General features: G+C 41.0%; 1 protein-coding gene across 4 annotated transcripts in view; it reads right to left on the bottom strand.

The window, feature by feature from the left end:
- Positions 1-16,731, bottom strand: part of LOC128691040 (SH3 domain-binding protein 5 homolog) — a 132,161-nt gene that overhangs the window by 48,832 nt on the left and 66,598 nt on the right. For all 4 annotated transcript variants that reach the window (XM_070089230.1, XM_070089229.1, XM_070089227.1 and 1 more), the window contains 2 exons: positions 7,833-7,954; positions 4,271-4,531 (listed from right to left, as the gene is read on the bottom strand). In XM_070089230.1, coding sequence (XP_069945331.1) covers positions 4,271-4,531; positions 7,833-7,954 — 383 coding nt within the window. The remainder of the gene's footprint in view (positions 1-4,270; positions 4,532-7,832; positions 7,955-16,731) is intronic.

The raw sequence follows: 16,731 nt of genomic DNA, 5'->3' as shown, positions 1-16,731 counted from the left end.
TTTCTGTATTCGACTGAAGAAGCCTACTGTGTAGGCGAAACGTTTCAGAATAAAGTTGTCTAACTGTTGCATATGTGTCTTACCTAACAACACATATTATGTTCTCAAAGTTCAAGTCTTGATTGTCTAACTACTGTAATTATCGCTTGTGGCTCGTTACTCTGCCGGCTTCTGTTGCTGGGCGACAGCTGTCAACGGAGCTATCACGTGATCGAGGGGAGGGGTGTCCTCACATCGCCTGAAGAATTCAGTCTGGTCTAGACTCTCTTGGTGGTTGGACGTATTCTTGACAAGTGGCTAAATCTCCCTTGTTGGCCCTTGTTGGAAGATCGTCTCTTGTCTCATTATTATTGTTAGTTCTGGAGACTCTGCTCACAGAACATTGTATAGACTTAGTGATTTTCGACATTGCACTGAGGTTGTGTGTCACATAGACACTCTGAGCAACTCAGGTCCTGAGCTGTAGCTTCTGACCTAACTTGTACTGGTATCTGTGTACTATCACAGTCGGGGATTTTCTTATGCTGAACTTAGATTCAGTAGTATGGGAGTTTTGTGACTTTTGTGGAGGATCTGCTGATGATCCCTACTTAGTGTCGTTATATAATCTCCTTGTTCCTGATTCTGTGTCGCAGTTGCTTGTTATATTGCTATTGGGCTTAGCGTTCTTTTTATTGTTCAAGTAGACTGTTCTGATTGCCAGTTGGTTAAGAAGTTAGTTTATTTGAGGACTTTGTCAGTCACTTGTTTAAGTCTAGTCGAGTCGTGAGACATAGCGAACTACTTAGAGCACATACACACAAACTTACTTGTACATATTTGTAATATCTAATTAAATGTTAATGTACCAGACGGTACTTAAGAATTATAAATGTGATATGTGCTTTCAGCACAATAATACTGTACACGAGAGAAGTGATTATTATTAATTTGTTTGAATTGATTAATTTAATTTGATGATATACCTCTAGACGATACTTAATAAATTTATTAAATTTTATTTTCTCTAGTTAGTAGCCTACCAGTTGTAATCCTGAAGCACTATTGAATCATCCTGAATTCTAATGGATAATTGGACAAGGATACTGACTAATTGTTACGAAAACCCAGTAACAGGCTGGATGCTAGAAGGGCAGTCCTTTCTAGTATTCACTGGAGATCTCTAAGCTTTTAGAATCGCGTTTTTTGTAACACTGAGTATACCAGGAAAAGTGTATGGTAGGGTTATTATTGAAAGAATTAGAGGTAAGACAGAATGTAGGATTGCAATGAGCAAGGAGGTTTTAGAGTGGGTAGGGGATGTGTAGATCAAGTGTTTACATTGAAGCATATATGTGAACAGTATTTAGATAAAGGTAGAGAAGTTTTTATTGCATTTATGGATTTAGAAAAGGCATATGATAGTGTGGATAGGGGAGCAATGTGGCAGATGTTCCAAGTATATGGGATAGGAGGTAAGTTACTAAATGCTGCAAAGAGTTTTTATGAGGATAGTGAGGCTCAGGTTAAGGTGTGTAGAAGAGAGGGAGACTACTTCCCGGTAAAAGTAGGTCTTAGACAGGGATGTGTAATGTCACCATGGTTGTTTAATATATTTATAGATGGGGTTGTAAAAGAAGTAAATGCTAGGGTGTTTGGGAGAGGGGTGGGATTAAATTATGAGGAATCAAATACAAAACGGGAATTGACACAGTTACTTTTTGCTGATGATACTGTGCTTATGGGAGATTCTAAAGAAAAATTGCGAAGGTTAGTAGACGAGTTTGGGAGTGTGTGTAAAGGTAGAAAGCTGAAAGTGAACATAGAAAAGAGTAAGGTGATGAGGGTATCAAATGATTTAGATAAAGAAAAATTGGATATCAAATTGGGGAGGAGGAGTATAGAAGACGTGAATGTTTTCAGATATTTGGGAGTTGACGTGTCAGCGGATGGACTTATGAAGGATGAGGTTAATCATAGAATTGATGAAGGAAACAAGGCGAGTGGTGTTTTGAGGTATATGTGGAGACAAAAAATGTTATCTATGGAGGCAAAGAAGGTAATGTATGAAAGTATAGTAGTACCAACACTCTTATATGTGTGAAGCTTGGGTTGTAAATGCTGCAGCAAGGAGGCGGTTGGAGGCAGTGGGGATGTCCTGTCTAAGGGCAATGTGTGGTGTGAATATTATGCAGAAAATTCGGAGAGTGGAAATTAGGAGAAGGTGTGGAGTTAATAAAAGTATTAGTCAGAGGGCTGAAGAGGGGTTGTTGAGGTGGTCTGGTCATTTAGAGAGAATGGATCAAAGTAGAATGGCATGGAGAGCATATAAATCTGTAGGGGAAGGAAAACGGGGTAGGGGTCGTCCTCAAAAAGGTTGGAGGGAGGGGGTAAAGAAGGTTTTGTGGGCGAGGAGCTTGTACTTCCAGCAAGCGTGCGTGAGCGTGTTAGATAGGAGTGAATGGAGACAAATGGTATTTGGGACCTAACGAGCTGTTGGAGTGTGAGCAGGGTAACATTTAGTGAAGGGATTCAGGGAAACCGGTTATTTTTATATAGCCAGACTTGAGTCCTATAAATGGGAAGTACAATGCCTGCACTCTAAAGGAGGGGTTTGGGACATTGGCAGTTTGGAGGGATATGTTGTGTATTTTTATACGTATATGCTTCTAAACTGCTGTATTCTGAGCACCTCTGCAAAAACAGTGATTATGTGTGAGTGAGGTGAAAGTGTTGAATGATGTAAGTATTTTCTTTTTGGGGATCTTTTTTTTTTGGGTCATCCTGCCTCAGTGGGAGATGGCCGACATGTTAAAAAAAAATAATAATAATAATTTGTCAGAGCATCATTCCTTCTAAAAACTGCATGAGAATGGAAGTGTTGGTCTTTATTTATTCTACTGTACCACTGTGGAGACAACTTGTACACAATGTAAGGTGTTTGTATGAATTTTTATGAACCACAACCAGACTCATCGTCTGTTTGTTTACATAGTGGGTGGGGTAGCCAGGCTGGCTTCCTTATACTGCCTTACCTACCACACCACTTTCTACAAATAAATACTTTTCATCTTTCACCCTACATTAAGACTACAAATATTTTAAGGTAAGTAATGAGTGTACTGTATATGCATTTTATCACTCTATTTAAGCATCTTCGTAGTATATTATGTGTGGGTAGGGGTGGCCAGAAGGGCTACCACACCTAACTTCTTATAGTAAATGCTACTCACCTTTTGCCCTACATTAAGACTACGAATATTTCAAGGTAGGAGGAAGAAGAAGAAGGAAGAAGGAGGAAGAAGGAAGAAGGAGGAAGAAGGAAGAAGGAGGAAGGAGGAAGAAGGGAGAAGGGAGAAGGAGGAAGGAGGAAGAAGGGAGAAGAAGGGAGAAGGGAGAAGAAGGGAGAAGGGAGAAGAAGGGAGAAGGAAGAAGGAAGAAAAAGGAAGAAAAAGGAAGAAAAAGGAAGAAGAAGGAAGACGACGACGAAAAAGTTCCCTTGAAGCATGATGTCAGTGACAAGCATCCGGGAGGGCAGTGATAAAAGTTAATAAGGGATGACATTTGATGAGCATCAGCATCTCTGTCTCTGCTTATCTGTCTCTCTGTCTTGTCTGTCTCTCTGTCTCAGAGAGAGCCACTGTGAACCAACAGGTATTCTTATGCATTATATCTACAAGCACAGTATAGCACTTTGGATTTTTTAGGTTATCCTAGGTCATTTACACTATGTATAATTGTATATGTACCTCTGAGACAGAGATAAAAATAGATAGGCAGAGACAGACAGACAGACAGACAGGTACACAGAGACAGACAGAGACAGGCAGAGACAGGTAGAGACAGAAAGACAGACAGGCAGAGACAGATAGACACAGATAGACAGAGACAAATAGACAGTGACAGCTACAGATAGACAGACACTAAACTTGAGGTCAACATCACTTTCCACTTAAAAGGGGAGTGTTAATATGACATTATATCAGTGAATCCTTGGTGTTTGCCACACTGTTTGCTCTAGCTGGCACTTACTTTAACTGGTGCTCCCACAAGGTACTAAGAAGTCCCAGATTATTTTAATATGGTGCACACCAAGTGTTAAGACCCATTCTATGGTGACCAGGCATCTCAGACCAATCGTACCAAATTTGGAAGCAGGAAAAATAAAATGTATATACACGTTTGGGGCGCTAGCTGTAAGAATGTATATATATATGTTTGGACTGTTTACGGGTTAAGTCTCGGCTGTAATATTTTAACATGCAAGAAAAAACAGTTCCAAACACCAAACCTGTTCCAAACTCCTTAAGGACTGAGCATATGATAACTTTGAAGCAGCTACTGCTCTCTGAAGCTGCTGAACTCTTTCCTTCTGACTCTCTAACTGGGCTTGAACTTTTGCTTTTTCTTCAAAGTAGATAAGGGATTTATTTATGGAGGATCTAAGGCCCCGCTGTAACTGTTGGACTCGTTGTTCAGCCTGCTGGAAGACTGAAGCACGTCGCATGTGTTCACGTTCACTAGCAGCTTTCTGAGCCTCTGCTTCCATTACCTGCAAACCATCAGTCCCAATAATAATAATAAAATACAGAATGCTTTGTTAAATGGAAAGTAAGGTAGGTATTAAGGCTCTATGATACAATGCATCAATTATTTCTTTGTGCACACTGCTCTAAATATCATGGAATAAATCTAAATTAGGTAGAGGAGAGAAATGGGCTGGAAATCTATCGTCAATCGCTAGGATATCACACTCATAAATTACAGAAATGCTCAACAAAACTCCCTACTCTATTCATTAATAAAAAAAAAACTGAACTCAATGACTGTCTCCTGCTAAGGTAGGGTGACACAAAGGAAACACATTCATTATCATTTATTCAACTGCTGTCTTTCCAAAAGTGTAATGACATAATAATCAGATTACCCTCCAACTGCAACATCCCCTCCCTTCCTTGAGAATGTAGGCACTACCCTTCCCACTTCCAAGACTAAAATCCAGCTAACTTGTTTTCCTGAATCTCTTCAAGTTACCTTACTCACACTCCAACAGCACATCTATTAAAAACCTATTTGTCTCCATTCAATAACACTCGCAAAAGCCTGCTGGATGCTCAAGCCCTTAAAACTCAAGGCCTCTTACACACCTTCCTCCAACCATTCCTAGAATGGCTCTTTTCCCTTCTGCCTTCCACCCCAAGTTATACATCATCTCTGTCAACCTATTCCTCTCCATCCTCTACATGCCCAGATCACATCAACAATGCCGCCTCAGCCCTCTACATTATACCCTTGGTGACCCTCCACATCACCTTCTAACCTTCACACTGTTTGAAGCTTCAAAAATGCCTCCTGCCAATATTTTTTACCTCAGCACAACTTTTTGGGTCTCCTACAACCTCTTTATGCCTTTGAAAATATCTAAGACCAGACATATCCAAGTAGTGCATTATGCATCATGGTTAACACTTCCTAACTAGCATAAGTAAACAATGAAACCAGTGCCTATTGTTCCAACACCAGCTTCCCTATCAGCAAATAGGGTGTGGAACTGGCAGGAAGATGACTTGTCATTTCCAAATTTATAACAATTTCATGATACTAAAAGTGGAATTCATCCAAAAAGCACACTATTTACATTTAACCTTGGATAACCCAATATAGCCAATGTGACTTATTTCTGTTTCAATGAATTCTGTACCTTGAAACAACTGTAATATCACATTTCCTTGTAAATATGTACACATTTTCCAGTGGTCTTGAAGGCACACTGGTGCTATGAACACACACAAATTGCATTATGTCTGTAAAGCCCAGGATATTCCCTTGAACTTAATATAAAACATTAAGATAAGCCAATATATGAGGTGAACCATAGAACTGATGAGGAAAAAGAAGGCAAATGGTGCACTGAGAAGTCTGTGAAGACAAACATTATCCATGTATACAAAGAGGGTAATGTATGAGAGTACATATATTGGTTACAACGCACTTATATGGGTGTGAAGCATGCGTGGTGATGTTGCAACAAGGAGAAGGCTGGAGGGAGTGGAGACGTCATGTCCAAGGGCAATGTATGGTGTGAATATTATGCAGAGAATCCGAAGCTTGGAGATTAGAAGGAAGTGCAGGGCTTCTAAAAATTATCCAGAGGCTGATGAGGGGTTGTTGAGGTGGTTTGGATGTTTAGAAAGGATGAAATGAGATAGAATGACTTGAAGGGCATATAAATCTGAAGTGGAAGGCATGGTAGGGATCATCCTAGGAAAGGTTGGAGGAAAGGAATAAAGGAGGTTATGTGTGTGAGGATAGATAGTAGGTTGGTAAACAGCAACCGTCCAGGGAGGTACTACCGTCCTGCCAAGTGAGTGTAAAACGAAAGCCTGTAATTGTTTTACATGATGGTAGGATTGCTGGTGTCCTTTTTTTCTGTCTCATAAACATGCAAGATTTCAGGTACGTCTTGCTACTTCTACTTACACTTAGGTCACACTGCACATACATGTACAAGCATATATATACACATCCCTCTGGGTTTTCTTCTATTTTCTTTCTAGTTCTTGTTGTTGTTTATTTCCTCTTACCTCCATGGGGAAGTGGAACAGAATTCTTCCTCCGCAAGCCATGCGTGTTGTAAGAGGTGACTAAAATGCCGGAAGCAAGGGGCTAGTAACCCCTTCTCCCGTATAAATTACTAAATTTAAAAAGATAAACTTTCGTTTTTCTTTTTGGGCCACCCTGCCTTGGTGGGATACGGCCGGTTTGTTGAAAAAAAAAAAAAAATGTGTGTGAGGGGCTTAGATTTCCAGTGGGCATGCATGAGCATGTTAGATAGGAGCAAACAGAAGCAAATGGTTTTTATGACTTGATGTTTGGGATATTGGCAGTTTGGAGGGATATGTTGTGTATCTTTATACGTATATGCTTCTAAACTGTTGTATTCTGAGCACCTCTGCAAAAACAGTGATAATGTATGAGTGTGGTGAAAGCGTTGAATGATGATGAAAATATTTTCTTTTTGGGGATTTTTCTTTTTTGGGTCACCCTGCCTCGGTGGGAGACGGCCAACTTGTTGAAAAAAAAAAAATGTACTGTTGGAGTGTGAGGAAAGTAATATTTACGAAGGGGTTTAGGGAAACTGGACTAGAGTCCTGGAGGTGGGAAGTAGTGTCTGTACTCTGAAAGAGAGGTGTTGATATGTTGCAGTTTTTTTTTACTGTAGTGTAGGCATGCCTCTGGCAAGATAGTGATGAAGTGAATGATGATAGAAGTGTTTCTTCTTTTTTTGATCACCCTATCTTGGTGGGGTACAGCCAGTTTGTTGAAAAAAGTAGATGGATAATATATATATATTTTTTCAATGCGTCGGCAGTCTCCCACCAAAGCAGGGTGACCCAAAAAGAAAGAAAAACCCAAAAAGAAAAAACTTTCAACATTTTTCAACACTTTCACCATCACTTACACATAATCACTGTCTTTGCAGAGGCACTCAGATATGACAGTTTAGATGTCATTCCAAACAGCCAATATCCCAAACCCCTCCTTTTTAAAGTGCAGGCATTGTACTTCCCACCTCCAGGACTCAAATCTGGCTAACCAGTTTCCCTGAATACCTTCACAAAATATCCTGCTCACACTTCAACAGCTCGTCAGGTCCAAAAACCATTCGTCTCCATTCACTCCTATGTAACATGCTCACGCATGCTTGCTGGAAGTCCAAGCCCCTCGCCCACAAAACATCTTTTACCCCCTCCCTCCATCCTTTCCTAGGACGACCCCTAACCCTCCTTCCCTGAAATATACCGAATTAATAAGACAGAGTAAATGCAAGAATAATATAGGCAGATGGTTACCTTAATTGTGGCATGGTTTAGCATCTCCTGCCAGGCTGAATCAAACTGCCACTGCTCATGACGACAATTGACAAATCTTTCCTCGGCAAGAGCAATAGTTTCTTTTGCAGCTTGATGAAGTGCTGCAAGATAAAAGATATTTTAACCACAGTGATGAACTAATATGGCACTCTGCAGAACAAATATGAAATTGTATTTGGTTTAATTTTCTAGCACAAAATGCTTTCTTCACTCAATTTTTATTTACAAATTTATTTTTCATATTATAGTAAAACAAAATAAATATTTTACAACCTTAAAGTAGATCATAAAGAATATTGTAATCTTAGAAAAACATTTTTTCTTGCAACACACCAGCCATCTTCCAGCAAAACAGGGTGACCCATAAAAGAAATACTTTCACAATCATTCAACACTTTCACCATCATTCACACAATCACTGCAGAGGTGCCCAGATTTGACAGTTTAGATGTCACTCCAAACAGTCAATATCTCAAACCCCTCCTTTAAAGTGTAGGCATTGTAGTTCCCATCTCCAGGACTCAAGTCCAGCTAACTGGTTTCCCTGAATCCTTTCACAAAATATTACCCTGCTCACACTCCAACAGTTCATCAGGTCCCAAAAACCATTTGTCTCCATTCACTCCTATCTAACAAGCTCACACATGCTTGCTTCATGTCCAGGACCCTTGCACACAAAACCTCTTTTACCCCCTCCCTCAATCCTTTCCCTACCCTTGCCCCTCCTCTCCTGCACTACAGATTCATACACCCTCCAAGTCGATAAATTAGACACAAGTGCAACTCTTGGGTATCTTTATTGAGGAAACGTTTCGCCACACAGTGGCTTCATCAGTCCATACGTAGGAGAAACTTGAAGAATAGGAGGAGAATGAGGTAATCAGTCCCTCAACCTTGAGTCAATGTGTTCAGTCCATCAATCTTGAGTAGAATACGGCATATGAGCGGAGAAGCAGCTTATAAACCGTATGGTAGGAGAGGTGCAGCAGTCATAGGTGGTGTCACATTTGTTCAATGTGGAAGTAGGTCGTGCCCAAGAATTAGGCAAGCGAAGAATTCCTAAGTATTAAGATCCCAAGAAGTTGCAGTGTCTGACAGGTTTGTACATGAATGGTTCAGAGAACCGACATGTTGATAAATTAGACACAAGTGCAACTCTTGGGTATCTTTATTGAGGAAACGTTTCACCACACAGTGGTGAAAAGATACCCAAGAGTTGCACTTGTGTCTAATTTATCAACATGTCGGTTCTCTCAACCATTCATCTACAAACCTGTCAGACACTGCAACTTCTTGGGATCTTAATACTTAGGAATTCTTTGCTTGCCTAATTCTTGGGCACGACCTACTTCCACATTGAACAAATGTGACACCACCTATGACTGCTGCACCTCTCCTACCATACGGTTTATAAGCTGCTTCTCCGCTCATATGCCGTATTCTACTCAAGATTGATGGACTGAACACATCGACTCAAGGTTGAGGGACTGATTACCTCATTCTCCTCCTATTCTTCAAGTTTCTCCTACGTATGGACTGATGAAGCCACTGTGTGGCGAAACGTTTCCTCAATAAAGATACCCAAGAGTTGCACTTGTGTCTAATTTATCAACATGTCAGTTCTCTGAACCATTCATCTACAAACCCTCCAAGTCATTCTATTTTGTTCCATCCTCTCTAAATGACCAAACCAAATCAATAACCCCTCTTCAGCCCTCTGAATAATATTTTTGTGACTCCACACCTCCTAATTTCTCTGCATAATGTTTACACCACACATTGCCCTTAGACACATCTTCAGTGCCTCCAGCCTCCTCCTTGCTGCAGCATCCACAACCCATGCTTCACACCCATATAAACGTGTTGATACCATTATACTTTCATACATTCCCTTCTTTGCCTCCATGGATAATGATTTTTGCTACACAGACACATCAATGAACCATTCACCTATTTTCCTTCATCAGTTCTATGGTTAGCATTGTCCTTCATAAGCCCATCTGCTGACAAATCTACTCCCAAATATCTGAACACATTCACTTCTTCCATACTCCCTCCCTCCAATGTGATATCCAATTTTTCTTTACCTAACTCATTTGATACCTCATCACCTTACTCTTATCTATGTTCACTTTCAACTTTCTTTCTTTACATACCCTCCCAAACTCATCCACTAACCTTTGCAACTTCTCTTTAAAATATCCCAAAAATCACAATTTTTTTTTTTTTTTTTTAACAAGTCAGCCGTCTCCCACCGAGGCAGGGTGACCCAAAAATAAAGAAAATCCCCCAAAAGAAAATACTTTCATCATCATTCAACACTTTCACCTCACTCACACAATCACCGTTTTTGCAGAGGTGCTCAGAATACAACAGTTTAGAAGCACATATGTATAAAGTGAAGGGATTCCCTGAATCCCTTCGCTAAATATTACCCTGCTCACACTCCAACAGATTGTCAGGTCCCAAATACCATTTGTCTCCATTCAATCCTATCTAACACGCTCATGCACGCCTGCTGGAAGTCCAAGCCCCTCACCCACAAAACCTCCCTTACCCCTTCCTTCCAACCTTTTCGAGGATGACCCCTACCCCGCCTTCCTTCCCCTACAGATTTAAATGCTCTCCATGGCATTCTACTTTGATCCATTCTCTCTAAATGACCAAACCACTACAACAAACCCTCTTCAGCCCTCTGACTAATACTTTTATTAACTCCACACCTTCTCCTAATATCCACACTCCAAATTTTCTGCATAATATTTACACCACACATTGCCCTTAGACAGGACATCTCCACTGCCTCCAACTGCCTCCTTGCTGCTGCATTCACAACCCAAGCTTCACACCCCTATAAGAGTGTTGGTATTACTATACTTTCATACATTCCTTTCTTTGCCTCCATAGATAACTTTGTTTTTATTATTTATTTTATTAACACACTGGCCGATTCCCACCAAGGCAGGGTGGCCCGAAAAAGAAAAACTTTCACCATCATTCACTCCATCACTGTCTTGCCAGAAGGGTACTTTACACTACAGTTTTTAAACTGCAACATTAACACCCCTCCTTCAGAGTGCAGGCACTGTACTTCCTATCTCCAGGACTCAAGTCCGGCCTGCCGGTTTCCCTGAATCCCTTCATAAATGTTACTTTGCTCACACTCCAACAACACGTCAAGTATTAAAAACCATTTGTCTCCATTCACTCCTACCAAACACGCTCATGCATGCCCTCTGGAAGTCCAAGCCCCTCGCACACAAAACCTCCTTTACCCCCTCCCTCCAACCTTTCCTAGGCTGACCCCTACCCCGCCTTCCTTCCACTACAGTGATACACTCTTGAAGTTATTCTGTTTCGCTCCATTCTCTCTACATGTCTGAACCACCTCAACAACCCTTCCTCAGCCCTCTGGACAACAGCCTTCTCCTCGCTGCAACATTCATCACCCATGCTTCACACCCATATAAGAGCATTGGTAAAACTATACTCTCATACATTCCCCTCTTTGCCTCCAAGGACAAAGTTTTTTGTCTCCACAGACTCCTAAGTGCACCGCTCACCCTTTTCCCCTCATCAATTCTATGATTCACCTCATCTTTCATAGATCCATCCGCTGACATGTCCACTCCCAAATATCTGAATACATTCACCTCCTCCATACTCTCTCCCTCCAATCTGATATCCAATCTTTCATCACCTAATCTTTTTGTTATCCTCATAACCTTACTCTTTCCTGTATTCACTTTTAATTTTCTTCTTTTGCATACCCTACCAAATTCATCCACCAACCTCTGCAACTTCTCTTCAGAATCTCCCAAGAGCACAGTGTCATCAGCAAAGAGCAACTGTGTCAACTCCCACTTTATGTGTGATTCTTCATCTTTTAACTCCACGCATCTTGCCAAGACCCTCGCATTTACTTCTCTTACAACCCCATCTATAAATATATTAAACAACCACGGTGACATCACACATCCTTGTCTAAGGCCTACTTTTACTGGGAAATAATCTCCCTCTTTCCTACATACTCACTATCTTCATAAAAACTCTTTCACTGCTTTCAGTAACCTACCTCCTACACCATACACCTGCAACATCTGCCACATTGCCCCCCTATGCACCCTGTCATACGCCTTTTCCAAATCCATAAATGCCACAAAAACCTCTTTAGCCTTATCTAAATACTGTTCACTTATATGTTTCACTGTAAACACCTGGTCCACACACCCCTACCTTTCGTAAAGCCTCCTTGTTCATCTGCTATCCTATTCTCCGTCTTACTCTTAATTCTTTCAATAATAACTCTACCATACACTTTACCAGGTATACTCGACAGACTTATCCCCCTATAATTTTTGCACTCTCTTTTGTCCCCTTTGCCTTTATACAAAGGAACTATGCATGCTCTCTGCCAATCCCTAGGTACCTTACCCTCTTCCATACATTTATTAAATAATTGCACCAACCACTCCAAAACTATATCCCCACCTGCTTTTAACATTATCTTTATACCATCAATCCCGGCTGCCTTACCCCTTTCATTTTACCTACTGCCTCACAAACTTCCCCCACACTCACAACTGGCTCTTCCTCACTCCTACAAGATGTTATTCCTCCTTGCCCTATACACGAAATCACAGCTTCCCTATTTTCATCAACATTTAACAATTCCTCAAAATATTCCCTCCATCTTCCCAATACCTCTAACTCTCCATTTAATAACTCTCCTCTCCTATTTTTAACTGACAAATCCATTTGTTCTCTAGGCTTCCTTAACTTGTTAATCTCACTCCAAAACTTTTTCTTATTTTCAACAAAATTTGTTGATAACATCTCACCCACTCTCTCATTTGCTCTCTTTTTACATTGCTTCACCACTCTTTTAACCTCTCTCTTTTTCTCCATATACTCTTCCCTCCTTGCATCACTTCTACTTTGTAAAAACTTCTCATATGCTAACTTTTTCTCCCTTACTATTCTCTTTACATCATCATTCCACCAATCGCTCCTCTTCCCTCCCGCACCCACTTTCCTGTAACCACAAACTTCTGCTGAACACTCTAACGCTACATTTTTAAACCTACCCCATACCTCTTCGACCCCATTGCCTATGCTCTCATTAGCCCATCTATCCTCCAATAGCTGTTTATATCTTACCCTAACTGCCTCCTCTTTTAGTTTATAAACCTTCACTTCTCTCTTCCTGATGTTTCTATTCTCCTTGTATCCCATCTACCTTTTACTCTCAGTGTAGCTACAACTAAAAAGTGATCTGATATATCTGTGGCCCCTCTATAAACATGTACATCCTGAAGTCTACTCAACAGTCTTTTATCTACCAATACATAATCCAACAAACTACTGTCATTTCGCCCTACATCATATCTTGTATACTTATTTATCCTCTTTTTCTTAAAATATGTATTACCTATAACTAAACCCCTTTCTATACAAAGTTCAATCAAAGGGCTCCCATTATCATTTACACCTGGCACCCCAAAACTTACCTACCACACCCTCTCTAAAAGTTTCTCCTACTTTAGCATTCAGGTCCCCTACCACAATTACTCTCTCACTTGGTTCAAAGGTTCCTATACATTCACTTAACATCTCCCAAAATCTCTCTCTCTCCTCTACATTCTTCTCTTCTCCAGGTGCATACACGCTTATTATGACCCACTTTTCGCATCCAACCTTTACTTTAATCCACATAATCCTTGAATTTACACATTCATATTCTCTTTTCTCCTTCCATAACAGATCCTTCAACATTACTGCTACCCCTTCCTTAGCTCTAACTCTCTCAGATACTCCAGATTTAATCCCATTTATTTCCCCCCACCGAAACTCCCCTACCCCCTTCAGCTTTGTTTCGCTTAGGGCTAGGACATCCAACTTCTTTTCATTCATAACATCAGCAATCATCTGTTTCTTGTCATCAGCACTACATCCACGCACATTCAAGCATCCCAGTTTTATAAAGTTTTTCTTCTTCTTTTTTTTAGTAAATGTCTACAGGAGAAGGGGTTACTAGCCCATCGCTCCCGGCATTTTAGTCGCCTCATACGACACTCATGGCTTACGGAGGAAAGATTCTTTTCCACTTCCCCATGGACAATAGAAGAAATAAAGAAGAACAAGAGCTATTTAGAAAAAGGAGAAAAACCTAGATGTATGTATATATATATATATATGCATGTGCATGTCTGTGAAGTGTGACCAAACTGTAAGTAGGAGTAGCAAGATATCCCTGTTATCTAGCATGTTTATGAGACAGAATAAGACACCAGCAATCCTACCATCATGCAAAACAGTTACAGGTTTCTGTTTCACAGTCATCTGGCAGAACGGTAGTACTTACCTGGGTGGTTGCTGTCTACCAACCTACTACCACATATACCTCAATGCACCACTCACCTTTTTTCCCTCATCAATTCTATGATTAGCCTCATCTTTCATAAATCCATTTGCCGACACATCAACTCCCAAGTATCTGAAAACATTCACTTCTTCCATACTCCTCCTCCCCAATTTGATATCCAATTTTTCTTTATCTAAGCCATTTGATACCTCATCACCTTACTCTTTTCTATGTTCACTTTCAACTTTCTACCTTTACACACACTCCCCAACTCGTCCACTAACCTTTGCAATTTTTCTTTAGAATCTCCCATAAGCACAATATCAACAAAAAGTAACTGTAACAACTCCTATTTTGCATTTGATTCCCCATAATTTAATCTCACCCCTCTCCCCAACACTCTAGCATTTACAGTGGACCCCCAAGTTTCGTCGGCATCGACTTTCGTGAAATCCAACTTTCGGCAAATTTTTTTGGCAAAATTTAGCCTCGCGGTTCGTGATTGGACTCGTGATTCAGCAACCGTCCGGTACCTGTCCGCCCGTCACCACGCACACAAAGCCAGTCTCCCACACCATTCACACTCAGTGTGCCATTGTTTACCAGCACGTGACCATCACCCCGCGGGTTCATACAATACATTTCATAATAATCCATTGTTTTTTGTGTTTGCAACTGCTAAATAAGTCACCATGGGCCCAAGGAAAGCTAGTGCAAGCCCTTTGGTAAAGAAAGTGAGGAACACGATCGAATTCAAGAAGGAAATCATTGAAAAATGTGAGAGCGGAGTGCGTGTTACAGAACTTGCCAGGATGTATGGCAAACCCCATTCAACCATCACTTCGATTGTGGCGAAGGGAAAGGAAATAAAGTGTGCTGTTGCTGCAAAAGGGGTTGATATGCTGACAAAAAAGAGATTGCAAATCCTTGAAGAAGTGGAAAGGTTGTTGCTGATGTGGATTACCCAAAAACAGTTAGCAGGAAATAGTATTATGCAGTCGATAATATGTGAAAAGGCAAGGCAGTTGCATGACGATCTCGTAAAGACAAAGCCTGCAACAAGTGGTGAAGCTTGTGATTTTAAGGTCAGCAAAGGTTAGTTTGAGAGATTTAAGAAGCGTAGTGGCATTCACAGTGTGATAAGGCATGGTGAGGCTGCCAGTTCTGACAAAAATGCAGCTGAAAAGTTTGTACAGGAGTTTAAGGAGTATGTAGACACTGGAGAATTCAAACCCCAACAAGTGTTTAATTGTGACGAAACAGGCCTCTTTTGGAAGAAAATGCCAAAGAGAACCTACATCACGCAGGATGAAACGGCACTCCCAGGACACAAGCCTATGAAGGATAGGCTTACTGTCATGTTTTGTAGTAATGCTAGTGGGGATTGCAAAGTGAAGCCTTTACTGGTGTATCACTCTGAAAATCCCAGAGCGTTCAAGAAAAAGTGTCGCCAAGAGTAATTTGTGTGTGATGTGGAAGGCTAACAATAAGGCATGGGTCACAAGGGGAATTTTCCTAGACTGGTTTAATGAAGTGTTTGGCCCCAGTGTGAAGAAATACCTCCTGGAAAATAAACTGCCACTCAAGTGCCTCCTGGTAATGGACAATGCTCCTGCTCATCCTCCAGACTTGGAAGAGCAAATAGTGGAGGAGTTTAGTTTCATCACTGTGAAGCTCTTGCCCCCTAATACAACTCCTCTCATCCAGCTCATGGACCAACAGGTCATTTCAAACTTCAAAAAACTGTACACCAAAGCAGTGTTTCAAAAGTGCTTTGAAGTGACCTCAGAGACTGAATTGACCCTAAGAGAGTTCTGGAAAGATCACTTCAATATCCTCAGTTGCATAAACCTTATAGGTAAGGCTTGGTAAGGAGTGACTTGCAGAACTTTGAATTCTGCTTGGAGAAAATTTTGACCAGAATGTGCACAAGAGAGGGATTTTGAAGGGTTTGGGGCTGACCCTAAGGAGCCTATGCCAGTTGTGGAATCTATTGTGGCATTGTGGAAGTCCCTGGGGTTGGAGGTGAGTGGCGAGGATGTGGAAGAGTTGGTGGAGGACCACAGGGAAGAGCTAACCACTGAAGAGCTGCAAGAGCTTCATCTGCAACAGCAAGAGATCGCAGCTCAGGAAATTGCTGCAGAGGAGGAGGAAGTGAGATGGAGGAAGGTACCTTCTTCAAAGATTAAGGACATTTGTGCAAAGTGGACTGAAGTGCAAACATTTATGGATGAACTTCACCCTGACAAAGCTGTTGCAGGCCATATTGGCAACATGTACAATGACAGTGTTGTGTCCCACTTCAGACAAATCTTAAAGAAACGCCAGAAACAGAGCTCTCTGGACAGATATTTTGTGCTACAGAGGTCCAGTGACTCAAGTTGCTCCCAGTGTCTTTAAAAAAGCAAAGAAGGGAAGCAACCCCCAGATAAGGACTTCGTACCTGAAGTCCTAATGGAAGGAGATTCTCCTTCCAAACAATAGTGTACACCTTCCTCCTATCCCCTCCTCCCG

Source organism: Cherax quadricarinatus, chromosome 27 (genome assembly GCF_038502225.1).
Source record: "Cherax quadricarinatus isolate ZL_2023a chromosome 27, ASM3850222v1, whole genome shotgun sequence".
Classification (NCBI taxonomy): domain Eukaryota; kingdom Metazoa; phylum Arthropoda; class Malacostraca; order Decapoda; family Parastacidae; genus Cherax; species Cherax quadricarinatus.
Note: the sequence above shows the minus strand (reverse complement) of the source record. Positions and strands in the feature narration are given on the sequence as shown.